The sequence below is a fragment of the Zonotrichia albicollis genome, chromosome 13 (genome assembly GCF_047830755.1).
Source record: "Zonotrichia albicollis isolate bZonAlb1 chromosome 13, bZonAlb1.hap1, whole genome shotgun sequence".
Taxonomy (NCBI): Eukaryota; Metazoa; Chordata; class Aves; order Passeriformes; family Passerellidae; genus Zonotrichia; species Zonotrichia albicollis.
This window is the reverse complement of record NC_133831.1, coordinates 21,052,686-21,075,863: the sequence shown is the minus strand read 5'-3', so window position 1 is coordinate 21,075,863 and position 23,178 is coordinate 21,052,686. Positions and strand designations below refer to the sequence as shown.

Here is a 23,178-nt window from a genome sequence, read left to right as displayed (position 1 = left end):
CAAACACAACTGACTAACACTGTAAGATTACCCAAGAAAAGTCTGGATCATTAGTAAGAATAAATGCAATCAAAGACCTCATATCTGGGATATGAGCCACTACATCACCTGATGCAAAATTTCTTCAAACACCTGGCATGATTTTCTGCTAACAGTGTAATTTATACAGGAAAAGGCTCAACATGGCAAACACCAGGGGTTATTAGAGAAAGGCTCCTTAGGAAAATGCCAGCTTTCTTCTATTTTCTGCCTCTGTACCAAGAGTCACACAAACTCGCCAGCACGTGATGGACGAGGTCGAGGTGTGGCCCACCTTCCTGACACTGACCAGATGGGGAAGATGCTGCAATTGGCGTAAAGCCCAAGGAGAAAAAATCTGTGGGGACAGATTTCTGGGGAGAGACAAACAGATTTGACAAGAGCAAGACAAGAGCTCTGCCCCAGACATCATCCATAGGGATCCTTCATTCCCCTTTGCTTATATTGTCCCTGCATATGCATAGGATGACTAATTCCCTTGCATAATAAATTCAATCACACCACTGGCACTGTCAGGAAGTCACTGAGCTTTTATTATGCATGCAAAGTTCTGCCATTTTGCACACACAGATGAAATTTGGAATTCTCAAAGAATTTCAAAACTAAATTAGAAAGGAGAGATTAGGCTAGAGCCACAATAGTAGAGAAGATTCCACATGCAAAGGAGATTTTCTCAGAATAATAAATCCATTCTAAGCAGTTCAGACTATTTCAGCCAGGTACCTCTCTGCAGGACTCAAAGGCCAAGGCCCAGCAGGTACTTATGCATGAGCAGGTCATGTCTTTTTCACAACTATTTGTTTGGCTTTTTCTTCATTTTATTATTTTGTAGCTATGCTAACACTCCATGCTTTAAAAAAATCTTCCATTTTTTTCCTCAGTATCAACTCTCCCTCACTACTCCTCACAAAACAAGAATTAGCAGATGCCCAAGTGAAAAATAACTTGGCTTTAAATAAAATTTGATGTACTTACATTGCTAAACAGCCTCTCTTAAACAGCAAACCACACATGTAAATTCACTCATATATACACTACACAACAGTCACTCATTACATTTCAGTCAAATAAATGCTAGAATATTACACAGGAATCCACGAGATGTCTGGCTTTGTAATTCACTTTTTATTGATTCTCTTTCATTCAGTTCTGTGTTACTTTTCTTCTTATCTAATCTTCCTCCCAAAATATTACATTCCCTTAGTATTTTATCATCTTTCAGCATGTCTCTCTTTCTTGAGTTATTCTGTTCTTTCATTGCTCATTGCCCACCCTCACTACTGACTTCACTCTCTAATTTTCCTGAAATAGGAACTGAATTAGCATTAGGAACTGGATTATATCCTGCTCTTTACTTAAATCCCTTGGAATAAAAATATTTACAAGAAAACAATACCAAATCCCCCAGTGATTATGAAACAAACAAAAAAAGATGATAAATAAATGGGCTTGTTAATGCAAATTTCTAAAAACTCCTTAATCACAAATGCAGGTAAAATCATGGGCAGTTAAGCATGAGCCAATGTAATATTGAATTCTGTAAACACTTGAAAATTGAAAGAGGAAAGTTCTGTAAAGCAATAAGCTTTTACTTTATAACTAGCTACTAGCCTGCTGGGATATAATCAGAAACCTTCTACAACACTTCATAAATCCAAATTCTCTGGACTGTTCTTTCAGTTTTTAATAGAGATATCAGTTTACAACCATACCAAAAGATGCAAGAAATAAATTGAGATTTCCATGGACATTGCTATACTTTAAATAGTTTAAAATAACCTTGCTTTACTTCATCAGCTCATCATTTCTAAAATTGTTTCAAGCACAAATCCACTTCATAGCACTTGACACCACAGCATTGCCCTAACTCTAAGGAAACTGGACTTTTGAGGCAAAATTGCTCTAGCTCAAGTACCATTTCAAGAAGTTGAAAAGATTTGTCTGCTTAAAGCCCTTTTTCAGGATGGCCTAATAGTTATCTCCTCTTCCACATGCCTTATAAAAAAATTCTAAATAATTAGGAAAGACAAAGTTAATTATTTATGCTTCAGAAGAATATCATGTCAGAATTTTCAGGATCTAACAAAACACTCTTCACTGACCTGATTTAAATAAGTTAACATTGATTTTCTAAATTTCCTCTTCTATTGACATTGAACCCAATACCAACAGATTTCCACCTTCTTCATGGATACTTGGAGCTTTAGGCCAAAAATACCTTAATGAGCTTGACCTGCAAACACCCAAAACTAGACCAAAGTTACAGCATTTCTGGTTTTTTAAAAGGCTCCCAGGCCTTTTACAGAAACTTTCTCAGTTTCTCTCATGAATGTTCATATATGTTCTCACTCATTTTGGGCACAGATTTCAGTTTTTAAACAATTTAAAAACCAGTATCTTTTGGACATTAATTTCCCATCCCTTGGGGTCTCATCCCTCTAACAACAAAACTTTTAAAATTTATTTATGCAAACAAGAGACAAGATTATTATGCAAGGAACCCACACAAGAGACATCTAAATTTCATTGCCACTGTGTGAAACATGAAGAAATGCTGAAACCCATTCTACTCAAATATTGATAAATAGTGCAATATTTCCTTTGTCCAGTTTCTGATTAGCAAGGAGCAAACCTTCCTTTTCAGAATTGCTTAGAACTTTAATTAAATTTTAAAGTTCATTTAACAGTTTGAGATGTTCCAGCTCTACAATTTAAATCAACTCTCTAAGTTATATTTCATCACACACAGCAATAGGAAATTACCGACAACAACTTCTAAATTAATTGTTACAAATTATAAATGCTGTGGAATGCTACCCAGCAAAGGTATAGAATATGACACCAATTATTTCTAGAATACAAGAAATGCTGTAACTTGTATAACTAAGTCCATGATTGAACTCTCCAAGCTGCAGAGCCCACTGGCACATCAGAATTTCAGGATGTGTCTGAAGCCATGTCAGCCTTTTGTGCACCAGCAGGCCCCGGACAAGTGGAGAGCAGGGTTAAATGCAGAGCTTGAACCATGAGTGTCTGAAGGGGTCAGAAGGAATCTCTAGATATGGATCATGCATCCTGTGATACCAAGGGCTCACACAACAAACAATCTCTGCCTTTCTTCATAACCTCGTTCAGTACTGTAAACCAGCTTCTTCTTTCTGCCCCTGAGTATATTTTATCAGTAGCTAGAAATGTCAAATACTTCTGTGGTAAACAGAACTATCCTGGCCTTTTTTATTTTTCTACACACCAGTACTAAAAAAGGTGACAATGTAATCTGCCCCAGGCAACTCTATCACCATCCACAGTAGACAGGTCATTTTCCTTTTTATCAAAGAGGAGAGTAGGTCATCACATTTTAGTACATGTTGACACCCCTGCTAGTAAAAAGAGATAAGAATTCAGTGCCCTTAAGGTGCCTTAACCTCTATTTTACCTAATACAGATATTTCACAGCTCTTACATTAAAGCCAGAAGACAGATTTGTTCCCTGAAAGAATGCACTACAAAGGTCTCAACCTTTGTGACAAGCCGATATTTTGTATTGCAGAGGGTAGAGGTGACAACAAAGCACTTCCCTTAAGGTATCTACCTCTCTTTTACTTTGGGTAATAGGATTTATTTTGTTCCTATAACATCATAGAGCATCACGGATGTTTAACCTCTCAAATACACTTGTGTGGCTTTTGAACACCTTTGGAAGTTGAAATAAAAAGCACATGGACACCTCCTGCCATCCTGAGAACCACCTCAGAAGTTTCTTTCCTTGATTAAAACATTTTGCTTTCAGCTGGGATATTCTTAATTCAGAACACAAAACAAAATAATGACACTTAACTGCTGTCATCTTTATTCACTGTGCTTTCACTTGCAAATTCTAATGTCTAAAGAAAGTTAGAAAACACTTTTATAGGGCTCCTTTTATCTTTTAAGGCAATGGGAAAAGACACCATCTCCCAATAGTTAATGAGAACTTACTTTTTATTGCATTTTATGTTAATAAACTGGTTTCTGCATGTTCTTTTTATAATAGTGATAAAAAGATCTGCAGAGCAAGAGCAAAACATTGCCAACTCTTAGTCATGACACAGACTGGACAGAATTCACAGAAGTATTTCCATTCAGAAAAATATAAAGATATGAACACACAATAAACTGCATAATGATGTCTACTTTCTTCTGCACATGAGTGTAAAATGTTACTTCAAAATAGGAAAAAAAAAAGCAGCCTCTGGTTAGAAAGGGAATAGATATTCCACACTTCAAGCGAAAAAATAAATTTGTGGTTGAAGATTTTAAACTTTTCTTCCTCATTAACTCAACTACAAAGAGTATTAGTAACTCCCAGCAGAAATTAAACCTTCATTTGTACAGTGAAAGAAATAGTAACGTTTTTCTGAAAAGAAAAATAACATTCTTTTAGTTTGAAAATAGTTGGGCCAGTTTTTGTGTTAATTTTGGTAGCTTTTTTTTAACTGTGGAGGCTGAAAAGGAGTTCTGAACTCAGAGACCATATCAACCAACACAATGACTCATTATTTAAATGCTATTTAGCTGCCTAAGGAAATGCAGTTAAATGTTTGCATATTTACACACTTCAGAAATTCAGTCCTTCTTCAAAAAGCATATTTCTTATATACGTATATACATTACTCCAGAAAGAGGAAACATAAATCAAAACTTACTAACAGCAACTTCACGGGCAGGATAAAGAATTTAGCAGATAATAGCTTTAACACGCAAAAGCAGACCACTTCATTCTCCAAAGAATTTTGCACATTTATGACACAGGTGTACATATCTGTACACAAACACACATCTGAATGCATGCATTTTATACTCTATTTCAGAGTAGCCACATGTCAACGCACTGGCAAAGACTCAAAGAGTTGGGCTAATAAACAGCAACAGCATTTATTTTGAAGAGCAAGAAGACCAAAAGATCTCCATGACACAATCTAGTATTTTAGATCATGGACTCTGAACTGAGGTCTCTTGCAAATGATACTATGAGCAGAAAAAATAAAATATGGTTCAGAAAATACTCTGAGGGCAAAAATATTATGAAAATAATACATTTTTGTTTCTAGGCAATCTAACCAATAACCACTACTATGACTCTACTGTTTTTACTTAATTAGCATGATGATGTTTTGAAACTTGAAGGAAAAAAAAAAGTAATTTTATAGCCAGTTTGCAAGATAATGCTACTTTTCTGGTTTGGAAAGAAGTCATTATGGTCATTATGAACAAGCTCTAGTGAATCTCTGGTTTTAAGATGATATTTTCTGATGCAATTTTAATATACCATTTCAATTACAAAGGAACTGATATATTTTGAGAGAAAACAGACAAGTTTCAAATCCAATAAAATAAACTTCAGTTACAGACAGCTGTTGCCCAAGTGAATAGCAAATATTCCACTAAAATTGGAAATGACACTTCCAAGCAGGAAGTAATTAAACATATTTGGTAATATATTATACAATGCATAAGTGATTTACCTACACACCAAGTTTATATTCACAATTAACCCATGAGTACAATCCTCATTTGTTAAATTAAGTACGAGGTTTATCCCAAATCTCTTTGAGATTCATCAGAAAATACACAGATATTTGTCTGTTAAATATTTTCAATGTCAAGCATTTATTACTTAGTGAATTTCAGCCTGGCTTCTCATGTTGGATTTTGATGCTCTTTTATGTGCTGTATTCTGTACTCGAGAGAAAAATGACCATTTTGTATTGCCTTTGGGTTTTTTATGATAAATTCTATTTTCTCATCAACCCTTTTAGATGGGGGGGAAAAAAAGTACCTGAAATAAACATTTCAGTCATTTTAAGTTTGCACAACTGCTTTACAAATCACACAGCCTGACCTCCTTCTAAGATATTACATTACAGCAAGATCCAAAATAACATTCCAGTTTGACAGCTAACCTCAGGCACCACTGGTCTGGTATCTCGCTGCTTATACTGCTGGCTGAAAAGCTGATAGGATACGCAAGACAAGCTGAGAGTTTAACTGGCAGAGCTGTTCAAATCTAAATTGTGCTATTTGAAACTTAGACCACAGGAGACAACAGTTCACTTTTTTACCATGGCAGCAGAATCAACCTCTTGGCCCCGTGAAACTCATATGAATACATTTAGCGCGCTCAAAAAAGATCTCCCTATATTATGATCAAAGCCATATTCAACACGCATTTCTTATGCACATTCGATCGCCCTGTTGACAGTGCTGGAAGTTAAGTACTATGGACTGCTGCACATAGGTTTCAAACCTTGCTGGAGCCCAATGGCAGGCTACTTTTGACAGTGCAATAATGACAAGCACGTTGCAGGCCAATGCCCGTCACTCCCCAACACCGCGGCCTGCTCCGAGCGTTGCGCGGCAACAAAGCGGGCGGTCAAAGGTTAACTTGGAAGGAGACAGCGATGAAGGGCAACTGTCATGCACCACTGAGTACTGTGAGGCAGCAAGGAGTGGTTGTCTTCTCAAGAACATGCAAAACGTTCTCATTCTGTCCAGGCAGACACATATTTGAAGGTCCTAAATGAGACCACTGCCAATTCGCGGAGAGCCAAACTGACAGCATGCCATTCAAACTGTCTCTCTCAAATTTAGCTTTTTTTTTTTTTTTTTTCTTCTTATTTCAAATCACAAATGCATGCAAAGTATAGCATTAAACAGAACTCCCAGCAGTTCTTTTAAGCAAGCCACATTTGGCAGGGTAGGAAGAGTGAGGGGAAAGACATCTAAACTTTTTCCCCTCTTGTTCTTTAAATATTTAGAAGTTCAACTATTTCACAAGAAATTATTCCATTTTTTGTATGCCTGCATTTATTTCCAAAATTACATCTGTTGTAAACCTTGTTCTAAATACTGGTGTTTCTTCCAATATTAGAAAACAGAGTCTAAAACCTTACAATTAGGTCTAATACTCAGAATTTTGATTCTGCATTTGTATTTTAATATCACAATAGAAGCATATATTAAAGCATGCAAAATAAATACTCTGCATCAGTCTCTAAATATTCTAAGCATTTCTGTTATAAATGGCCCAATAACAGTATATTCTATTTGTTTAAAAGCACTGTTTTGTGTGGAGTTATGACTTGAACAGCATGATTAACAATGAAATTGCATTATTTTGCATAAAACATATACATCTTACTTTTAAACCATTGCCAGTATGTATATTTTTTTACATACATATTTAAATGATGTGATCATGGTCATGTTTGCCTCTATTAACATATAAAAGACTTCAGGAAAAATAGAAATACTTTTTTCTATTAGATAAACAGTGATGTGTCTCATCTTTCATATGAATGAATGCTTGACGCTAAATTTAATCAGGCTGACAAAGGATCATATGGGTAAGCTCTCTGTGCCCTTTTCATGAACAGTCCATCTCTCCTGCACTTACAGGGCCAAACATTGCCCTCTCACAAGGGAGCAACGTGCAAAGTGCTTGTTGCTTTCACTGGGTCACTGGCATCCTCCCGCCTGTGACATGACTGCTCTGACCACCCTCTGTCATGGCACCAAGCCTTTAAAGACCCTAATCACAAACTGGGCTCTGCAAACAGAAGAGCACATGAACTCTCATTATTTATGAGGAATATGTTTGGATCATAAAGCATAAACCCATGTGTTTGTCACATACACAGACACACACAGAGCACAAACTCCTTTAGATAGGCATTACATTGGTGTGTTCTATTGCACAAGTCATAATATCAACACTCATCAAATCACAGAAACCACAGATAATGACCAATCTACCATCCTGATCACACTGAATTACTTTCAGTTAGCCAGAACCATAAAGCTACAATTCAACTTTTTTGGACTGAATAACAAATTTCAAAGCTTTTCTACATAGGCAAAATGGTCCTAGGTAAAGCAGAAATTGTAAATTTGGGGAAGGATCATCAATGTGACAACACCACTTTGTGAACTAGACCATGGCAGTAAGTGCCAAAGGCAGCCTTTTCTTAAACACCTCCAGGGATTTTGACTCCACCACCACCAACGCCCAATCACTCTTTCTGTGAAGAAATCCCTCAGTAACATAAGGCATTTTTAAAACAGTTCAGGGAGGGCTGACCCATACCTACAGTTCATCACAAAGGTTTAAGCTATAACACCACTAAGAACTTTGCCATATACTCTCATCAGGCACAACTTGCCACAGTCAAGTGATTACAAAAAGTTTTCTAAAGTACCAGTTCCCACGGTCAGAAAATTTCCTACAAGTTTCAACAATACTGGAGAAGAGCTTATGGAATCTAACTTCAAAATATTAATATCAAGAATGCAAAGAAACTCAGAAGAAGAAAGCCTTTTAAAAATAATTCCCCATGGCACACTCAAGCAAAACAGGCATCCAGGAATACGAGCTTTAACTAATTCAAGTAAAAGATTTTTGAAGTTTTTTAAAATGGAATACAAGACTGTGAAATAAAAACATTGTCTGTACTCATAATCCGCTTTTATTTCATTCATGCCTATTTATAAATGCTTTCCATAAACACTTCCTACTGAACCAAGATTGATAGTGTCCATATGAATATGTCACGGACTATTTTCCTGGACAGCTGCATCAGAGGCTCAAGAAATGACAGCCAGCACATACCAGATGGTCCCAAGCTTGACAATGCAGAAGCTTTAATGGTTTCCGTTTTAAAGACTGAGGGAAGTCTACACAACCCAACAGTTGTTCCTGTAGTTTTCCTCAACTACCACCTTCTGCATGAAGTTTAAAAAGAAACAAACCACCAGTATGGGACCCATTTTGCATTTCACGTGCCAGAGGCGAGAAAGCAGAACACTGAACATCCATAAAAGACAACTGACTACTGAAGTAATCATCACAGTAAAACATCCAAACCAAAACAGTTTCCCTTCCCCATTACCACAGATGCAGAGAACCGCATAACTGATTGAACCCATCTTATTCTAAATAACTGACACGGGAATGGCTGGAAAGTGGGGAACAGAACTGTGTTTTGATCTTACCTCCTGTCAAGTCATTTACATTATACTCAACAAACGCAGTATCTGAAATAACAAATTTAGTAAAAAGTTACTTTTTGGCTCCTACATGGATAGAAGACAGAATTGGATTTTTTACAAGTCCATAATAGCTGCAGTACACGAAAAAAAAAATGTTCTTCTACATTTTAGAAAACATCCAGGCTTACAGAAATAGTTCCAAACTGATCTGAGATTTTGTATAATTTCTGGTGGTTTTATATTACATGCTAAAATATATGGTCTTACATGGTCTCAGAATACACAATAAAATATTTTACTTGAAATTAATCTAATTGGAACACCTTTCCACTTCTTTTTTTTGCAGAAATGTCTTGCAACAGTGATATGTTTGACAAATGTTCATTTTTTTTAAAACAGCTTATTAAGAATTTCTCTTTACACTGTGACTCTAAGTAACTTTTCCAACTCAGAAAGATAGTCATTTTCCTGATGTTTATGTGTATTGTTTACAGTGAAGGCCCCAAAACCAATTTCTCCTACCTAACCTCATTAGACTAAATAGTTTGTTCTGGTTTTATTCAGCAACTACATACATACATAGACATCATAGCTCAGTTCAGTGTTTTACTAACTGCAGTTGTTTGCCATCACATGGTTTAGGTATCAGACAATGAAATATTTCCTATAAGCACAAGAGCATCATTACCTGCTGCACTGACATCATTTAAACTAGAAGCAAGCACAGCATAGAATCTGAAGATTTTTCCAGATCCTGAGTGCACTTTCAAAATCAGTGAGATTGGGCTTTTAAAGACCTTTAGCTGCTTGCAAAAATCCTACCTATTTCCACCAGAGTAAAAAATTCCTACTAAATGTGCATTTGAACATGTATTTTACCAGTTAAAATTATACCAGTTAGAATGATATCTATGTGTATGTGTTTACATGGCAGTAATAGTAGTGTTTTCCAATCCAAAAGTTGCTTAAAATTTTTAGAGATTAAAACCTTTATTTGATCTTCACCTCCTTTTTTTCCCCCCCAAAAACGTACACAGGGTATGTACAATCATCATCTATCACTGGGAGGACGCAGTTCATTAAATTTCTGCACTCAAGAGGACAGAATATCCATGAGATGTGGGAGATTTTAAGTAAAATCTTAAGCCAGCAAAGAATGGAATCTCTTAATATTATGAGGTGTTTGATTTCAATACAGTTTTAAACCTTAGAACAGGATCAACAATGTATTTTAATCAGGTACCTTTTCAAGTATTCACTGCATGAAGTACCACTTGCCTGAGGGTTATGAAATAATGCTAAAAACTTTATAATCATTCATTGATTTAGTTTTGAGCATAGTATATCATTTGAATCCAATGGGAACATAAAGAGCTATTTGTGAGGTCAACCACAGTACAGACAGAGGCTGACATGATATCGATGGCAAGGTGGAAAGAAATTGCCAAATACAGCAGATCAATACCTCGTTTCACTGTTACACCCTTCTGCAGACATAAAATATCTATCTTTACAGCTACGAAAATAATAATAATGAAAGTGGGAGATAAATGCTTCCCTCAAGGTAAACTACTTGATTAGCTGAGGGCAAAGGTGACAAGAGCAGTTACACTAAAGTAACTTTACAGTCTTAAATAAAAATGGTGGGAAGAGCAGCAGATAAAAGGGCAAAATGAAGCTGAACAAGTTCTAGGAGATAAAGATGTAATTCTTTTGGAAATTGGGGTAGCATGTATACAAAGGCAAAAAACTGCTAAGCTAAGTAAGGTAGAACAGAGTTTCTTCCCATAATCAGACTCCAGTAAATAATCACAACTGTTTTGAAATTACAGCATTATAATTTTCTATCCAGAAGGCTTCAAATATGCTTAATCTGGGCCATACTTTAAATGCCAATAAATGCTCATAACCATGTTTTGGACTCCACTGGAGAACTTAGCAGAATACAGTAAAACACTACAGTGCTTTCCAGCCTAGCCTGGAGGAAAGAGGATCATCTGATATTTTGGATGCTCTTGGTCATTACAGGTAATTAAATAATTTAAGAAACTGATAAATTATTAAAAGCATGACAGCCCAACCCTGCTTTGGCTGAAGGCTGCTAAGGCCCTTGATCATCAACTGCAAGGGAATAGAAACAAGCTTTAGGCAATCACTGTTTGACCTGTCTAAGCTTCACTAACCTGGGTCAGCTGAAACTGAATCTTCTCTGATGTAAAAGAAAAAAAGTGTGATAATTATTCATCAAATGTTTTCAAAATCTAAAAATAAAATTGGAAGTAGGCCCTGTACTGCACCTCCAGTAGAGATGTTTCACTACAGATTTATTTAAAAAATGCTAATTTCCATCTGAAACTTTTAAGATTATAAACTCAGTTCAGAACCAGAACACTAAAGGGTTTGGGTGGCTACCCAGCTTTCTGAAACTGAATCATGTGCAAACAAGCTTCTCAAGATTTCTCTTTAGAAATATATCAATTCAAACCCCAAAATTCAATTCACATGAAGTTTTCTTTTTCTACAGAAAACAGGAAGGATTTTCAAAACCTACTTTTCCTCATTTCTGCGGGCAAATTAAATTTTCCTGAATGCTATAGAAATATTTGAAAAATAATGTAAAGAACTATCACCACCTTTTTACAAATTCATGTCTAACACTGGATTTTTAAATGACTGTTTTCTTTGTCTTAATGTTGCTGCTTGAGAACATACTGATGTTTAATAATAGTCTAGGCTTGAAACTAGAGGAAAGAGGCTGCTCACCAGGGAAAGTGGAATTTAGCAAGAACCATATACTGTGTTCATATTCTTCCTTAGAACAGAGGGGGAAATGTAGTGTTCTGAGGCAGACAAGGAATCCAAATTCCTCTAAAGGTATTGATACTCCAATACCTTTTAGGAACTGTGTAGTCTCTCCAAATGATACAAGTTTAATTGGTGATAGTGAAGAAATAAAGCAGAGGGGTAATTAGATAAAAATACTGTTTTACCAGAGTAAAAATCTAATTTAGACAACAACAAAAATTTTCTACAATGCATGGCCTATCAGAGTGTCTCAAATAAACAACCAGTGGGGCAGCTTGCCCCACTTCTAGGATGCTCCTTGCCCACCATGAGCTGGCAGGACACCCACAGCAGTGAGCCCAGGGAAAGGTCAGGGTTTATGGAACCATCTCCCACACTCAGGTCCCACAGGGGGTCCTGCACTGGGAACAGCAACTGCACTGAGGCTGGGAGAGTTAGAGATGTGAACATCTATTTCAAACACACAAGACTATGAAAAAATAGACAAAACAGAGGAAAAAAAAAAATTTAAAAAATGAAAAGAAGCCTTCCCATATTCAGAACGGGGACACGCACAGCTCGCCATACAACTCCCTCATGTAGTGGACCACCAGGACAGAAGTAAATTGAAGACCTTCAGACCCCGGCACTGAACTCTCCTTTCATTGCTCCCATCCACAAGAGCCTCCCAGGCCATCATCCACATCCCCCATCCATTTGTGTTTTGAGCAGCCATTCTCCTCACACCCTTAGATCCAAGATCTTTGTAGATTTCAATATGTGAATTATAGATCCGTCCTTATTTACAGCAAAAAACAAGTGACTGAGTGTAAAACAACGTTTAATAAATCTGCAGAGCCTAAAGTACCAATATAATTCCGAGCAGGAAGATAGACATGCACTTCTTAATTAAGTGGGTGATGTTCTAGTTAAAACAAAAAGACAACCCTGGGCCATAGCTGAGATTAAGCACATTCTCTTGCAAAGGAAGCTCTGACTATTATCGATGTAAAGGCTTTAAATCACAAAAAATAAACCATCTAATAGTCTGTATTCAATAGTAAGTAGAAAGTCAGGACACAGACTGATTTGGATTAACACATTTTCAGTTATAACAAGTAATTTTACAGAGGATTAGTATCTTGATGGTCTGATCAATACTAGGCACTGCTGCTATTACAGATGAAGAGAAAATTACCCCTCCAGTAATAAAGTGTGTGTCTCGGTTCTCCTTCATTTGCCGAGTCCATTACTGTAATGGTTCCAGCATTAGCAGCTGAGGCAATTTAAACAGCAGGAATGTGATGAATTTAAAAGCAAGAAACATTTGCCACTCATTCTTTCTTGTATTTTATTCTGCATATGCAAGGCTTCTACCTGACCGTTTCCAATATACAAATCATGTGTTATGTGACTATCAACACTATTTCTTAATTATTGTCCCATTAATAATGGGAAGGTCCAATAATGTGATTACCACAAAAATTGCTACTGGCATATTGGTTGCTGATTCTGCTAAAACTTGCACACCATTTACCTAAACAGAAATATGACATGACAAGAAGCTTATTTAACTGCATCTAAGCTGTTTCATTAATTTTCCTAAATACAATTTCTAAAAGAATCTAATCTGTCAATTAGAAAATTTTGTTTTCTTTGGTTCTTTTTAATAATATTTTTTATCTAAAGAGGTAGAACAATCACCAGAAACAATAAATCATTGTAATATTAGAACAAACCATGGTAACAATAGTTAAAGTTTTTATACTTCATTGTATGGTACGGGCACCATCATTCAGCTTTAATTCTAAAACCAAACCTTAATCATTCTTTGAAGTGCTTTGAGAATACTAGTCTAATTTTCCTTGAGCATTAATATGCTGAAGCAACCTGTTTTACCTTGTAAAGATGTATTATTTTGCAGGCAGCAAAAATGAGGATGATGCAGGAAATAAGACCTTCAATGATATCTCAGCCAAAACTCAGTATATTCCCTTTTTCTCCTTGTAAATAAAATACATACAAAGCTTTGTCTTATTTAAAGCTTTATAGTTCCTAGCCACTTTGTCCAACATGTCTCACAAATGTGATACTGCATATGAATATCTTTGTAAAAGCTCTTGTGAATATTCAGATATGTGCACATCGATGCATTTATTATTTGTACAGCAATAAATTTATTGGACTGGGGTCCCAGCTGTGCTTGGAGCTGTACAAACACAACAGTAGTGTCTGTGGAATACATTCTCTGCAGTCAGTATTCACAGTAATGTAAATTAGCATAAACAGCTACATAAGGTAATTGTGAACTGGCTTTAGTGGTTTATTCCAAAGAACCATCAAGGCAATACCTTTACTTTAAAAGAAAATAATACTCCACACTAGCTGAGTATTCTCTCTTTCACCTGGTAATGGCACCTGGTAATGGGTGTCAACATGCAAGAGTGGTAGAGGAAGCATATACAGGAAATAACCAGAACTTGGCCCCTCTCATACTGAAACTTACTTTAAAAAATTCATTTTGAATAAATAAGTCACAAGAACATTAAGTCTTACATTAAATAATAACTTTTTAAACTCATCAATCCAGATAATAAACATTCTAAAAGCAAAAAGCTTTCTTCCCAAGCCTAAAAGGAGCAAATTGCCTACTTAGATCACCAAATAGGAAGTTCGTTTGGTTTCACTTCGTACATTTCACATTTGTACATTTCTACACCCAGTGAAAAAGAAGTGACCAACTCTGACCAACAGTGTGAAGAAAAAAGACTCAAAATAACTATAAACTGTATTAATTAAGATGAAATTCTAAGCTGAAACAAACAAGCATGAACAATCCCACAACAGACTGTTTCACAAAAATGCCTTTTGAGCTAATGAGCAACATCTACTCTAACAGTTCTGGTTTTATGCACAGAAGTAATATTTGCTATGGGAAAGACAGAGTAGTTGATGCCTTGCAACAGCTCCAAAGGTATCTTTAGAAACTTCAGAGTAGTTGTGTTTTCCTGTCCACTTAAGACTCACAGAAATATTCTACAGGACATTAGCATGCCCCATGTGGTGTTTAGAACAGAGGAGTAGTTGACTTCTGGCTATGGTTTTCCTACTTTTTTTCAGATCCTCTTCCCAAGAATGAGTTTGCATCCTCCTCCTCTTGTCTTGGAACACCAACTACTAGGACAAACAATTTCATTTCTGCTACACATTTAATCTTACTCAACCCAACTGAGTGATCTGCAAAGTGGAAATTGCTGTATGACAGCACTGCACTCTACAGAACTTCTACCACATGTACTTGGAACAGAAATGTTCTTCTATAACAGCATAAATCAAAACTTGCTATATAGAAGAAAATTCGAGCCAGAGAAAAGTTTATCACATATAAGAAACATACTACATAATTACAAAGCAAAAGCCAATCAGTGGGATTCTGACAGACAGCGTTTAACTGTACACAATTACAGCAAAACAAGAGCTTTTATTCAGGATTTAATTCTGGAAAACAAGAGACTTTGCCAGAAGACACATAATCCAAACCAGCTTCTTTACCCAACCACTTCCCTCTCAGCAGTAGGCCTCATAAATCTTAGTCTCCAGAAGAGGTTGGGTTAACCTCACTAATATTTGGTTTGCTAAAAAATATTTTAATCAGCACCTAAATGGAAGTCTTGGCAGAACTGTCACAATAAAGACACTGTTCCTTTGTCTTCAGCATTTCTCAGGTGATTAACATAAGCTAGGATGGCTAAACCAAGGACTAAAGGGTGACTTGACACATTGCCAGGAGCCCAGAGATTACATCTCCAATTAAGTTGCAGAAAACAATCAGTATGAGGACGCTTCCATGGGAAAAAACCCACTCATATTCCTTCTAGCATATCCCCTCCTTTTCTCATTGCTGCCTTCTCCTTTGGCAGCCTTTATTCAAAGACATTCTATAGGCTCATTTTGCTTCACTTTCAATAAATTCAGCTTCTCTCAAGAAGTACCCAGCTTACCACATCCCTCTAAGGCATTCTATAAGTATTGACACCTTTAAACACTCTGTAAGAATCTTTTATCTTTCATTCCTCTCTGTCTGTGCACCCACAACATCCAGTTATGTCTACAGCAGTACTTTTGCACTTAACCTCAAGTTTTTCTCATACATTGTTCCTGACATCTCTTCAAGTGCCTTTCCTCCTACAGCCTTTGCCAATTTCGTTCACAGCACCATCCTTTCACCCCTCACAGGTATCCCTGAGCTATTATCTTATCAAGGGCCATTATTCTCCTAATGCAAATGAATCTCAAATACATTCAAGAAGACCCATTGACAAGACAAAGGCCCTTGGATGGACAGCACAAATGTACAGGCTAAATCAGTTATGGGTTGAGGTTTTTTCTGCAACGTATTGGATGGGACATCTGCACATGTTTTGACATAAATGGAAAGGGGAGAACACAAATGTAACACTGAAATTGCTGTCCCTCGGTAACTTGGGATAGCAGAAAGACAAATTACAAAATGCCCGGGTAGTTCTTAAGGAGTTGTTATGAAACTTACTAGGACAAAGAGGCCCTCAAGTTTTCTAGTAAAATACTTAGTTGGAAACTTACATCAGACCTTTTCCCTGCCTTTGCGGGGAACAGTATATTTAATAGTGCAGAATAAATTAACAGCAATACCAAAACCAGCATAGTCCCTGTTCAGGTGTCTGAGATTAGCATTTTCAATGGTATTTTCTAAATTTATATGGAATTAGCCTTCCTTTCACTAACACCTCTATTATCAGTACCGTGTTTTCAAACAAGTACTGGTTCTCAGTACTACTGTTTTGTAAACAAAACCAGCACAAGTACAACAACCATCAAGAGCTGAAGTAAAATATTGCACAATGTAGTAAAACAGGCCTTTCAAATGTTTGCCTGAAACAGCAATCATTCAGCACTCCTGTTTGCTTTCACAGACAGTGAAATAGCATCTTCATTGACGGAGCATGGAACAGCATTGCATCTAAACACCTGAACAAGAAAAGAAACATCACATGCTCGGGCGGCATAAGAGATTTAAAAATATTTCTTTAGATCAGGCTTCGTGTAGAGTACTTTTAAATTTAAGAATGAAGGGCAGTTACACAGTGCATCATCTCACTGTGAATGTTTCGACAAAAACACATGGTCCTTGCATCATTTTCGTCATATACCACAGAACTCTCTTTTAAACTGAAATATCGTGCCCACATGGCACACGCCTTTACCAATTGCTCCTGTTAACGCTGTACGAGGTGCCCCCCACTCAGGGGAGAGGGATCGGGCATTTCCAGCTCGAGCAGAGCCCGCAGCCCGGACAGCCCGGGGCGGTGCTGGGCTCACGCGGCCGTGCGGAGCTCACCCCGGGGCCGGGGCTCCCGCCTTCTCACAATGAACTTCACGGCGGCCTCGCAGTCCCCTCGCTCGGGGCTCCAGCACTGGAGCTACCGGAGCCCCGGGGGCTCAGCCCCGCACAGCCCCACGAGCGGCGGAGAGCGCTGGCCACGGGCACACACGCTGCTCGGGGCTGCGGAGAGCAGGAAGCAAATGGAAGGTACCTTCAGCTCTTTCTCCCGCTCCCCTGCTCTCCTCTTCATGGTGCCGCCTTAGCCGTCTACCCAAAGCGGAGCGGCACTGCGGGAGCCCCGCGCAGCTCCGCCGGCAGCGGCCGGACCGCAGCTCCGCGGGCAGTGCGCGGCTCCGCCCCGAACTTCAAGTCCCGGCAGGCCCAGGGCGGCCCGGAAGGGGAAGGGCCCGGTTGGCAGCGGCAGCCGCTGCCAACGGAACGCTCGGGAGCCCGGGGCTGGCGGGGGCTGTGAGTACGGGGGGAGCTTCTCCTCCTCCGGGCACGGAGCGGGGCGCTGGAGCTGCCCGCGGCTGTGGCGCCGCGTCCTGCAGCGGGCGGTCCCCAGCGGGGCTGGCGGGACCAGCGGGACTGCGGGCGGCGGTTCCAGAGCCGAGCGGCTCCTCCTCGCTCGGTGCCCGTGGGAAGAGGCCGGAGCCTCAGCGTTTGGTTCAGAGGAGCCCTGTAGGCCTGTGTTCGTACCGGGCAGGGCCGCTGGGCTGAAGCGGGAGCTGGCCTCCTGTGCCCGGGGGAGCTCGGAGCGGGCGCTGTAGGCGTTCCTCCAGGAGGCGAGCGCTGCCTTCCCTGCGGGCCTGCCCCTTCAGCTCCGTCTGGCACTGCCGCAACTGGCGCGGCTCAATCACAACTGGGAAGCTTTGTACAGTATGTGGAAGGCAAGACACGGTTGTTTGGATTTTTCTGTGTTGAAGTAGAACTTACAGGTCTGAGAGATGTTTCTTTCCATAGGATGTTGTGATCCCATTTCCTAACATCTTCCATGTTTTCTGTCCTTTTTTTCTCTGTCTGCCTCCCAAAACGCACAGCACTGCAACGCGTGATATTTGAAAGGTGGTATGTGTGTGTATTCCTGCCAGATAATAAATGAGATTTTTCTGGGTTACAAGACCAATAAAGTGCAAACATGTACATTGTAAAGACTCAATAGAGGAAGAACATCGGCGGGGGATACATTATGATAAGCTAAGATAGGTGGGTGGTCCCTCCCACCTCCTTTTTTTAAATTCCCTCTACCAAGGAAGTGGAATAGGATTTTGTAACAAAAGGATCATCTTGGCCATGTCTGACGCTCAAATTCAAAAACCATGTTGAAACAATTAAGTTGTAATTCTTCTGCTTTCACTAGAACCCCTCACTGCAAGTCACCTATATCCCCATTGACTGAGAACTTTCAAAAGATTAAGTAATCCCTGCTCAGTTTTGCTGCCTTTGAATGATGTTGGTACAAAAGCACACTACTGTGAGTTGTATAGGAATCTGGACATAAAGCATGAGCTTTGATAAGTATTAATTTTATTAGTGTCAGACTTGTATAGCAGTGCAAAGTTGTGTGCAGTTCTTTGTTGTAAATTTTCAGCTACAGGTAGTGATAGAACCACTTTTGTAGGTAGTGAAGTGTGTAAGAGAGTTACAGTTTCTTTAACTTTAGTAGTTACATTGAAAATTCTTGCTTATACCTCACCTGAAGTTCTTACAGGTCCCCAGAGATAAGGGGAATATTCCTCTCTTTGTACACTGAGCTCTCTAGTTTTGAGAAACAATCTGTGCTGAAGTGATTGTAGGGTATTCTTTCTTGGAAATAAAGCCTGGTTTAAGTTCTTGAGGTTGAGGATGGCATGTGGATCTGTCCAGATGCAAATACAAATTTATATCTCTCTCACTTTGTTATGCTTTCTTTGAGGAAATGCTGCACTTTTAAGTACCATAACTTTTGTAGCAATGTTGCTGTGCAGTTTTGTCAGATGTAATCACTTTGAAAATGCTTTCAAAAGTAATACACAATGCCATGGAGAAATTTCATATGCTTTTAGAAATAACGCTGGAACTGGACTGCAAGGAAAAGTAATTTTGTTTAAGTGTTTGTGATTGACACTCAGATAATATTCAAAGAGGAGCTGTAACATATGTAACACATGCTTTGATGTTTGAAGTGTCCTCTCTCAAAGCAGCAGCATAACTGGTGGTTATTAGTGATTATTAAAGACATGGGTATGTTACTAATCAGGCAACTAAGTTACCAAGCCAAATTCTAAATCTGTAATTATATTTGGCCTCCTTAAAACGAGGAGACATGTTTGTACTATTTCTGTCGAAAACCACTGTATCTGATAAAACCAATTAATATGGTTGGTTTTTTCTTTTTCTGTGGCCCATGACAGAAAAGATAGCTGAATGCTTAGTTTCTGACACTTTGTAATGGAAATGAAACAATTCTTCCTCTTCCTTTTGAAAATTTGACCTTCTAAGTTTTCAGGACAGTTTAGATTTGAAGTTTCTTTATTTTGTCACTTCAAATCACGTCATGTTGCCAGTTAAAATTGGCTTTGTGTGCATCTCTGCCGTGTTAGTTTGCTTACAGCTCAAGTATATCTGTGGTTTTGCTGCAGCCAGTAATGGATTACTACTGACAAAAGCTGTTTGTTTATTTGAGTGACAAGCATGTGTTCTTTTGTCTCTGGTTTTAAGTGAGTAGATTTCTCTCACACTGAAGGTAACAGGCAGGTATCCATAGTAAAGTTTCTTCAGCAAACAGTGAAAGCCAGTGGTGTTTGTCCGTGCCTGTTACTGTTCTGGAGTTTTTGAAGCCTGATTTTGATAGATCACAAACATTGTGGAGCTGATAAAATACTTGTTTAGCTCTTGAGGCCCAAAAAAGCCTCTGTCATTTTTAATTTGTGAAAGCAAGGACAACCACATTCAAGAAAGATGTACAGTGGTATCTGCTCCTTGCTACCATCATGAACCAAATTCAGCTGATCCTCTGGAGGTAAAATGTCTGTTTCCCTTTGATCTCAGTTGCTGTAGCCATACTGGTACAGGGACATAAAATAGTAACCACAATAATGAACCTAGACCTGAGTGAAGCCAGTGATGGCAGATAGAGCTAATTTAACAAATGACAAAGAAGTTTGGAGGATTTTGTAAGAGCAAAAAGCACCAAGGATGCTGAGGAACTGGATTCCAGTGGATATGTGTTTGCATTGCCAGTTGTGCCATTGGCTGAGTGTTGTGGACATCAACATCCCAGAGAAGTATTCTCTGTCACTGCCAACATTGAAACTGCAACCATATTGCAAATCTACAACTGTAGATCAGTTCACTTCTATGGCCATGATAAGGAAACATTTGTTCCACATGGAAGAAAAATGTGTTCCTGTTTATTCATAAACAGTGAAGTCTGGAAATAATATTTTATCATAAATTTTAGTGATGAAAAAACCAAAAGATTAAAAGCAAGACTGACTTGTTGGAAACTAAATTTCCATTAATCCCTTTTGTTTCTTTAGAACAAAGCCATAAGGAGAGTTATTTATGATGGAAGAAAAAGCTTAGGCAGCACTTTTGATTATGATTGAATTAACAGATATTTCATGGGCTCTCTGTTGATTGTACCAAGTTGCTTCTGCCCTCTGATGCAAATCTCTGGTAGCATCATTGTTCATTTCCCAGTGCTTTCCTAGATGGTTCTGGATTGACTGAGGATTTATATCACCTGAGGAGTGTAACAATGGTTTTGGGGATAAGACTGTCAAAAGGACTTCATGTCTCTCTTTTTCCTGTTATTTCAGCATTATTTGACTCAGTGACCAACATGTAATTTTCTGCACCAGAAGACAAGAAGGAAACAGCAGTTGTTAAGAAGTATGTTCATATATTACACCAAAACAAATGTCGTACTTTTTCACATTAATACTTTCCTAATCTCACTTTGTTGTGTAGCTAAGCTTTCTGTTGCTACAAGATAGAAATGTGTTCAGATTTATGGGAATCATTCATAGGAGACTTTCTGTCTTAAAAAGTAATTTCTTGTATGACAGTGATTGAAAGAAGACAGGGAGAATGCCAAACAACACTGGAATGCCTTCATGACCCCCAGCACCTGTTTCAAAGAGTTCCATTCAAAACATGGAAGATGGCATTACTCATCTACCTTAATGCCTTAAGCTTTTACCTCTCTTAATTTTAAATAACCCAACTAAACAAAAAACCCACAGGTCCCCTTCCCACATCCACTTGGAAATATGGCCTTAGCCCAAAGATTCCTGAAAACAACAGAGCTAGAACTTAAAAAGCTATTTGTACATATATTAAATAGAATTGGAGCTATTGCTCAATAAAGGTGTATCTTGTGAATGGATTGACACTGCCATAAAATTGAGAACTTCAGAGTTTAGATTGCAGTCTAGCTGAAATACTATTCAGAAGTCTGTCATTTCAGTGAATCTGCCATAACTTTTGCCTTCATTTCATATGGTGTATTGTTCTAGTCTCAGTTTAAATAACAGATGAAGAGGAATTTCATTTGAATTTTGTTATCCCTAGATAAGCCATGCCTGCTGCAGCTGATGTAACTGTGGGGGACCTGCCTGTGAGACATACAGGTCTAACTCCAGCTGGAACTGAAGGATTACAAGGTTTGTACCAGCTGCTATTTATTACAGCTACAGACTTTGATCAGTGGCTTCTTTAGTTTCTTTCTAAAAATGTTTCTGATGTTGCCACTCACAAAATTAAGTTCAAATACCATTCAAAATCTGGGTTAAATTGTGAAAGATGCTGTGACCCATTCTATGTTCAAGTTGCTTGTTATAAGAGTGGAGTTGCTGTGAGATGGTAAAAACTGAAAATGTCATTGAGCTGTAACATTCATACTTCTAGAAGAAAAGAGGATTTTTTTGCTGAACCAAGGACAAGGTCAGATCAATTTCACAAAATGGGAACCAAAAGTATTATGCAATTCTGCTATGTCACTCAGCTGCTATTACAATGGAACAACTGGGCTCAGTCTTGTATCTGAGTAAATTTACAGAATTATGAGTTATTATTTTCAAGCTTCAAGATACTATGTTAACTTTGGAACAGATTAGAAAAAATCCCTTAGGTAATCCTTATTTTGAGATAGCATATTTGGCAGAACCTGGTTACTTGGTAAACTGGTTACTTTGTGTTGTCTAGTATGAAAACAGGTCACTGTATAATTTTAATTGCTTTTTTTTTAATCTGTAAGAGGAAGGAAAAAGGAAGTGATTAAAATTACTATAAATCCAAAAAAATTAACAGACTCATACAAGTGTAAAATATAAAATTACTTGAAAAGTTGTGAGGGACTCAGTATTTCATAATGAGTTTTGACTTTGAGCTACATGTTGTTGAATGTATTGAAGGTAATTTAAAGTTGTCTTGGTTTGGATAGAATCATGAACTGCACAGAATATGAAAGCTCAATGAGCCAGGTAATAAACCAGCCAAGAAGAACTGGAGGACAGGTTTCCTCATGTACATGATGATCACATCTTACTCCAGCAGCATAAAAATGAGCAAGAGGAAAAAACTAAAAGGTATGGGGGTTAATACTTTTATTTTAGCTTACAGTAATACTTTTGCCCTTTAAAACAAATTGAAAATGTTGATTTCTCTCAGAGCACTTTTTAAAGCAGTAGCAAAAATCACTCTTTGAAATAAATTCTTTTTAATTTCTGGTTATGTCTGTATGTATGTCTTTGTGGTGGACTGTGTTAGATCTCCCTGCAGTGAGCTACAGTGCTGTCTGTCACTTTGGAGCTGATACCTTGTGCTCAGAGCTGTGCTGTTAGAGTGTTCTGGGAACTGTAGAAGAGGCTATGGAAGCCTAATGATTCATTAGGAATTTCATTCTAGAATCAAAGTTGTCTGTACAGTGAGATTCCACCCCTGTTATTAAACTCAGTGCTGTGCTGGCAAACCAGTATGGG

General features: G+C 38.1%; 2 protein-coding genes across 29 annotated transcripts in view; one reads left to right on the top strand and one right to left on the bottom strand.

The window, feature by feature from the left end:
- Positions 1 to 17,608, bottom strand: part of FTO (FTO alpha-ketoglutarate dependent dioxygenase) — a 226,398-nt gene extending 208,790 nt beyond the window's left edge. The window contains exon 1 of one of the 3 annotated variants that reach the window (XM_074551226.1): positions 17,424 to 17,608. In XM_074551226.1, the coding sequence (XP_074407327.1) occupies positions 17,424 to 17,462 (39 nt within the window). In that variant the 5' untranslated portion in view covers positions 17,463 to 17,608. The remainder of the gene's footprint in view (positions 1 to 17,423) is intronic. The other 2 variants (XM_074551224.1, XM_074551225.1) reach the window with 2 other exon arrangements.
- Positions 17,358 to 23,178, top strand: part of RPGRIP1L (RPGRIP1 like) — a 51,076-nt gene continuing 45,255 nt past the window's right edge. For 18 of the 26 annotated variants that reach the window (XR_012582527.1, XR_012582525.1, XR_012582517.1 and 15 more), the window contains exons 1-4: positions 17,589 to 17,680; positions 21,016 to 21,088; positions 21,770 to 21,861; positions 22,641 to 22,785. The gene's annotated coding sequence lies outside the window, so the exon portion shown is untranslated. The other 8 variants (XR_012582511.1, XR_012582520.1, XR_012582521.1 and 5 more) reach the window with 8 other exon arrangements.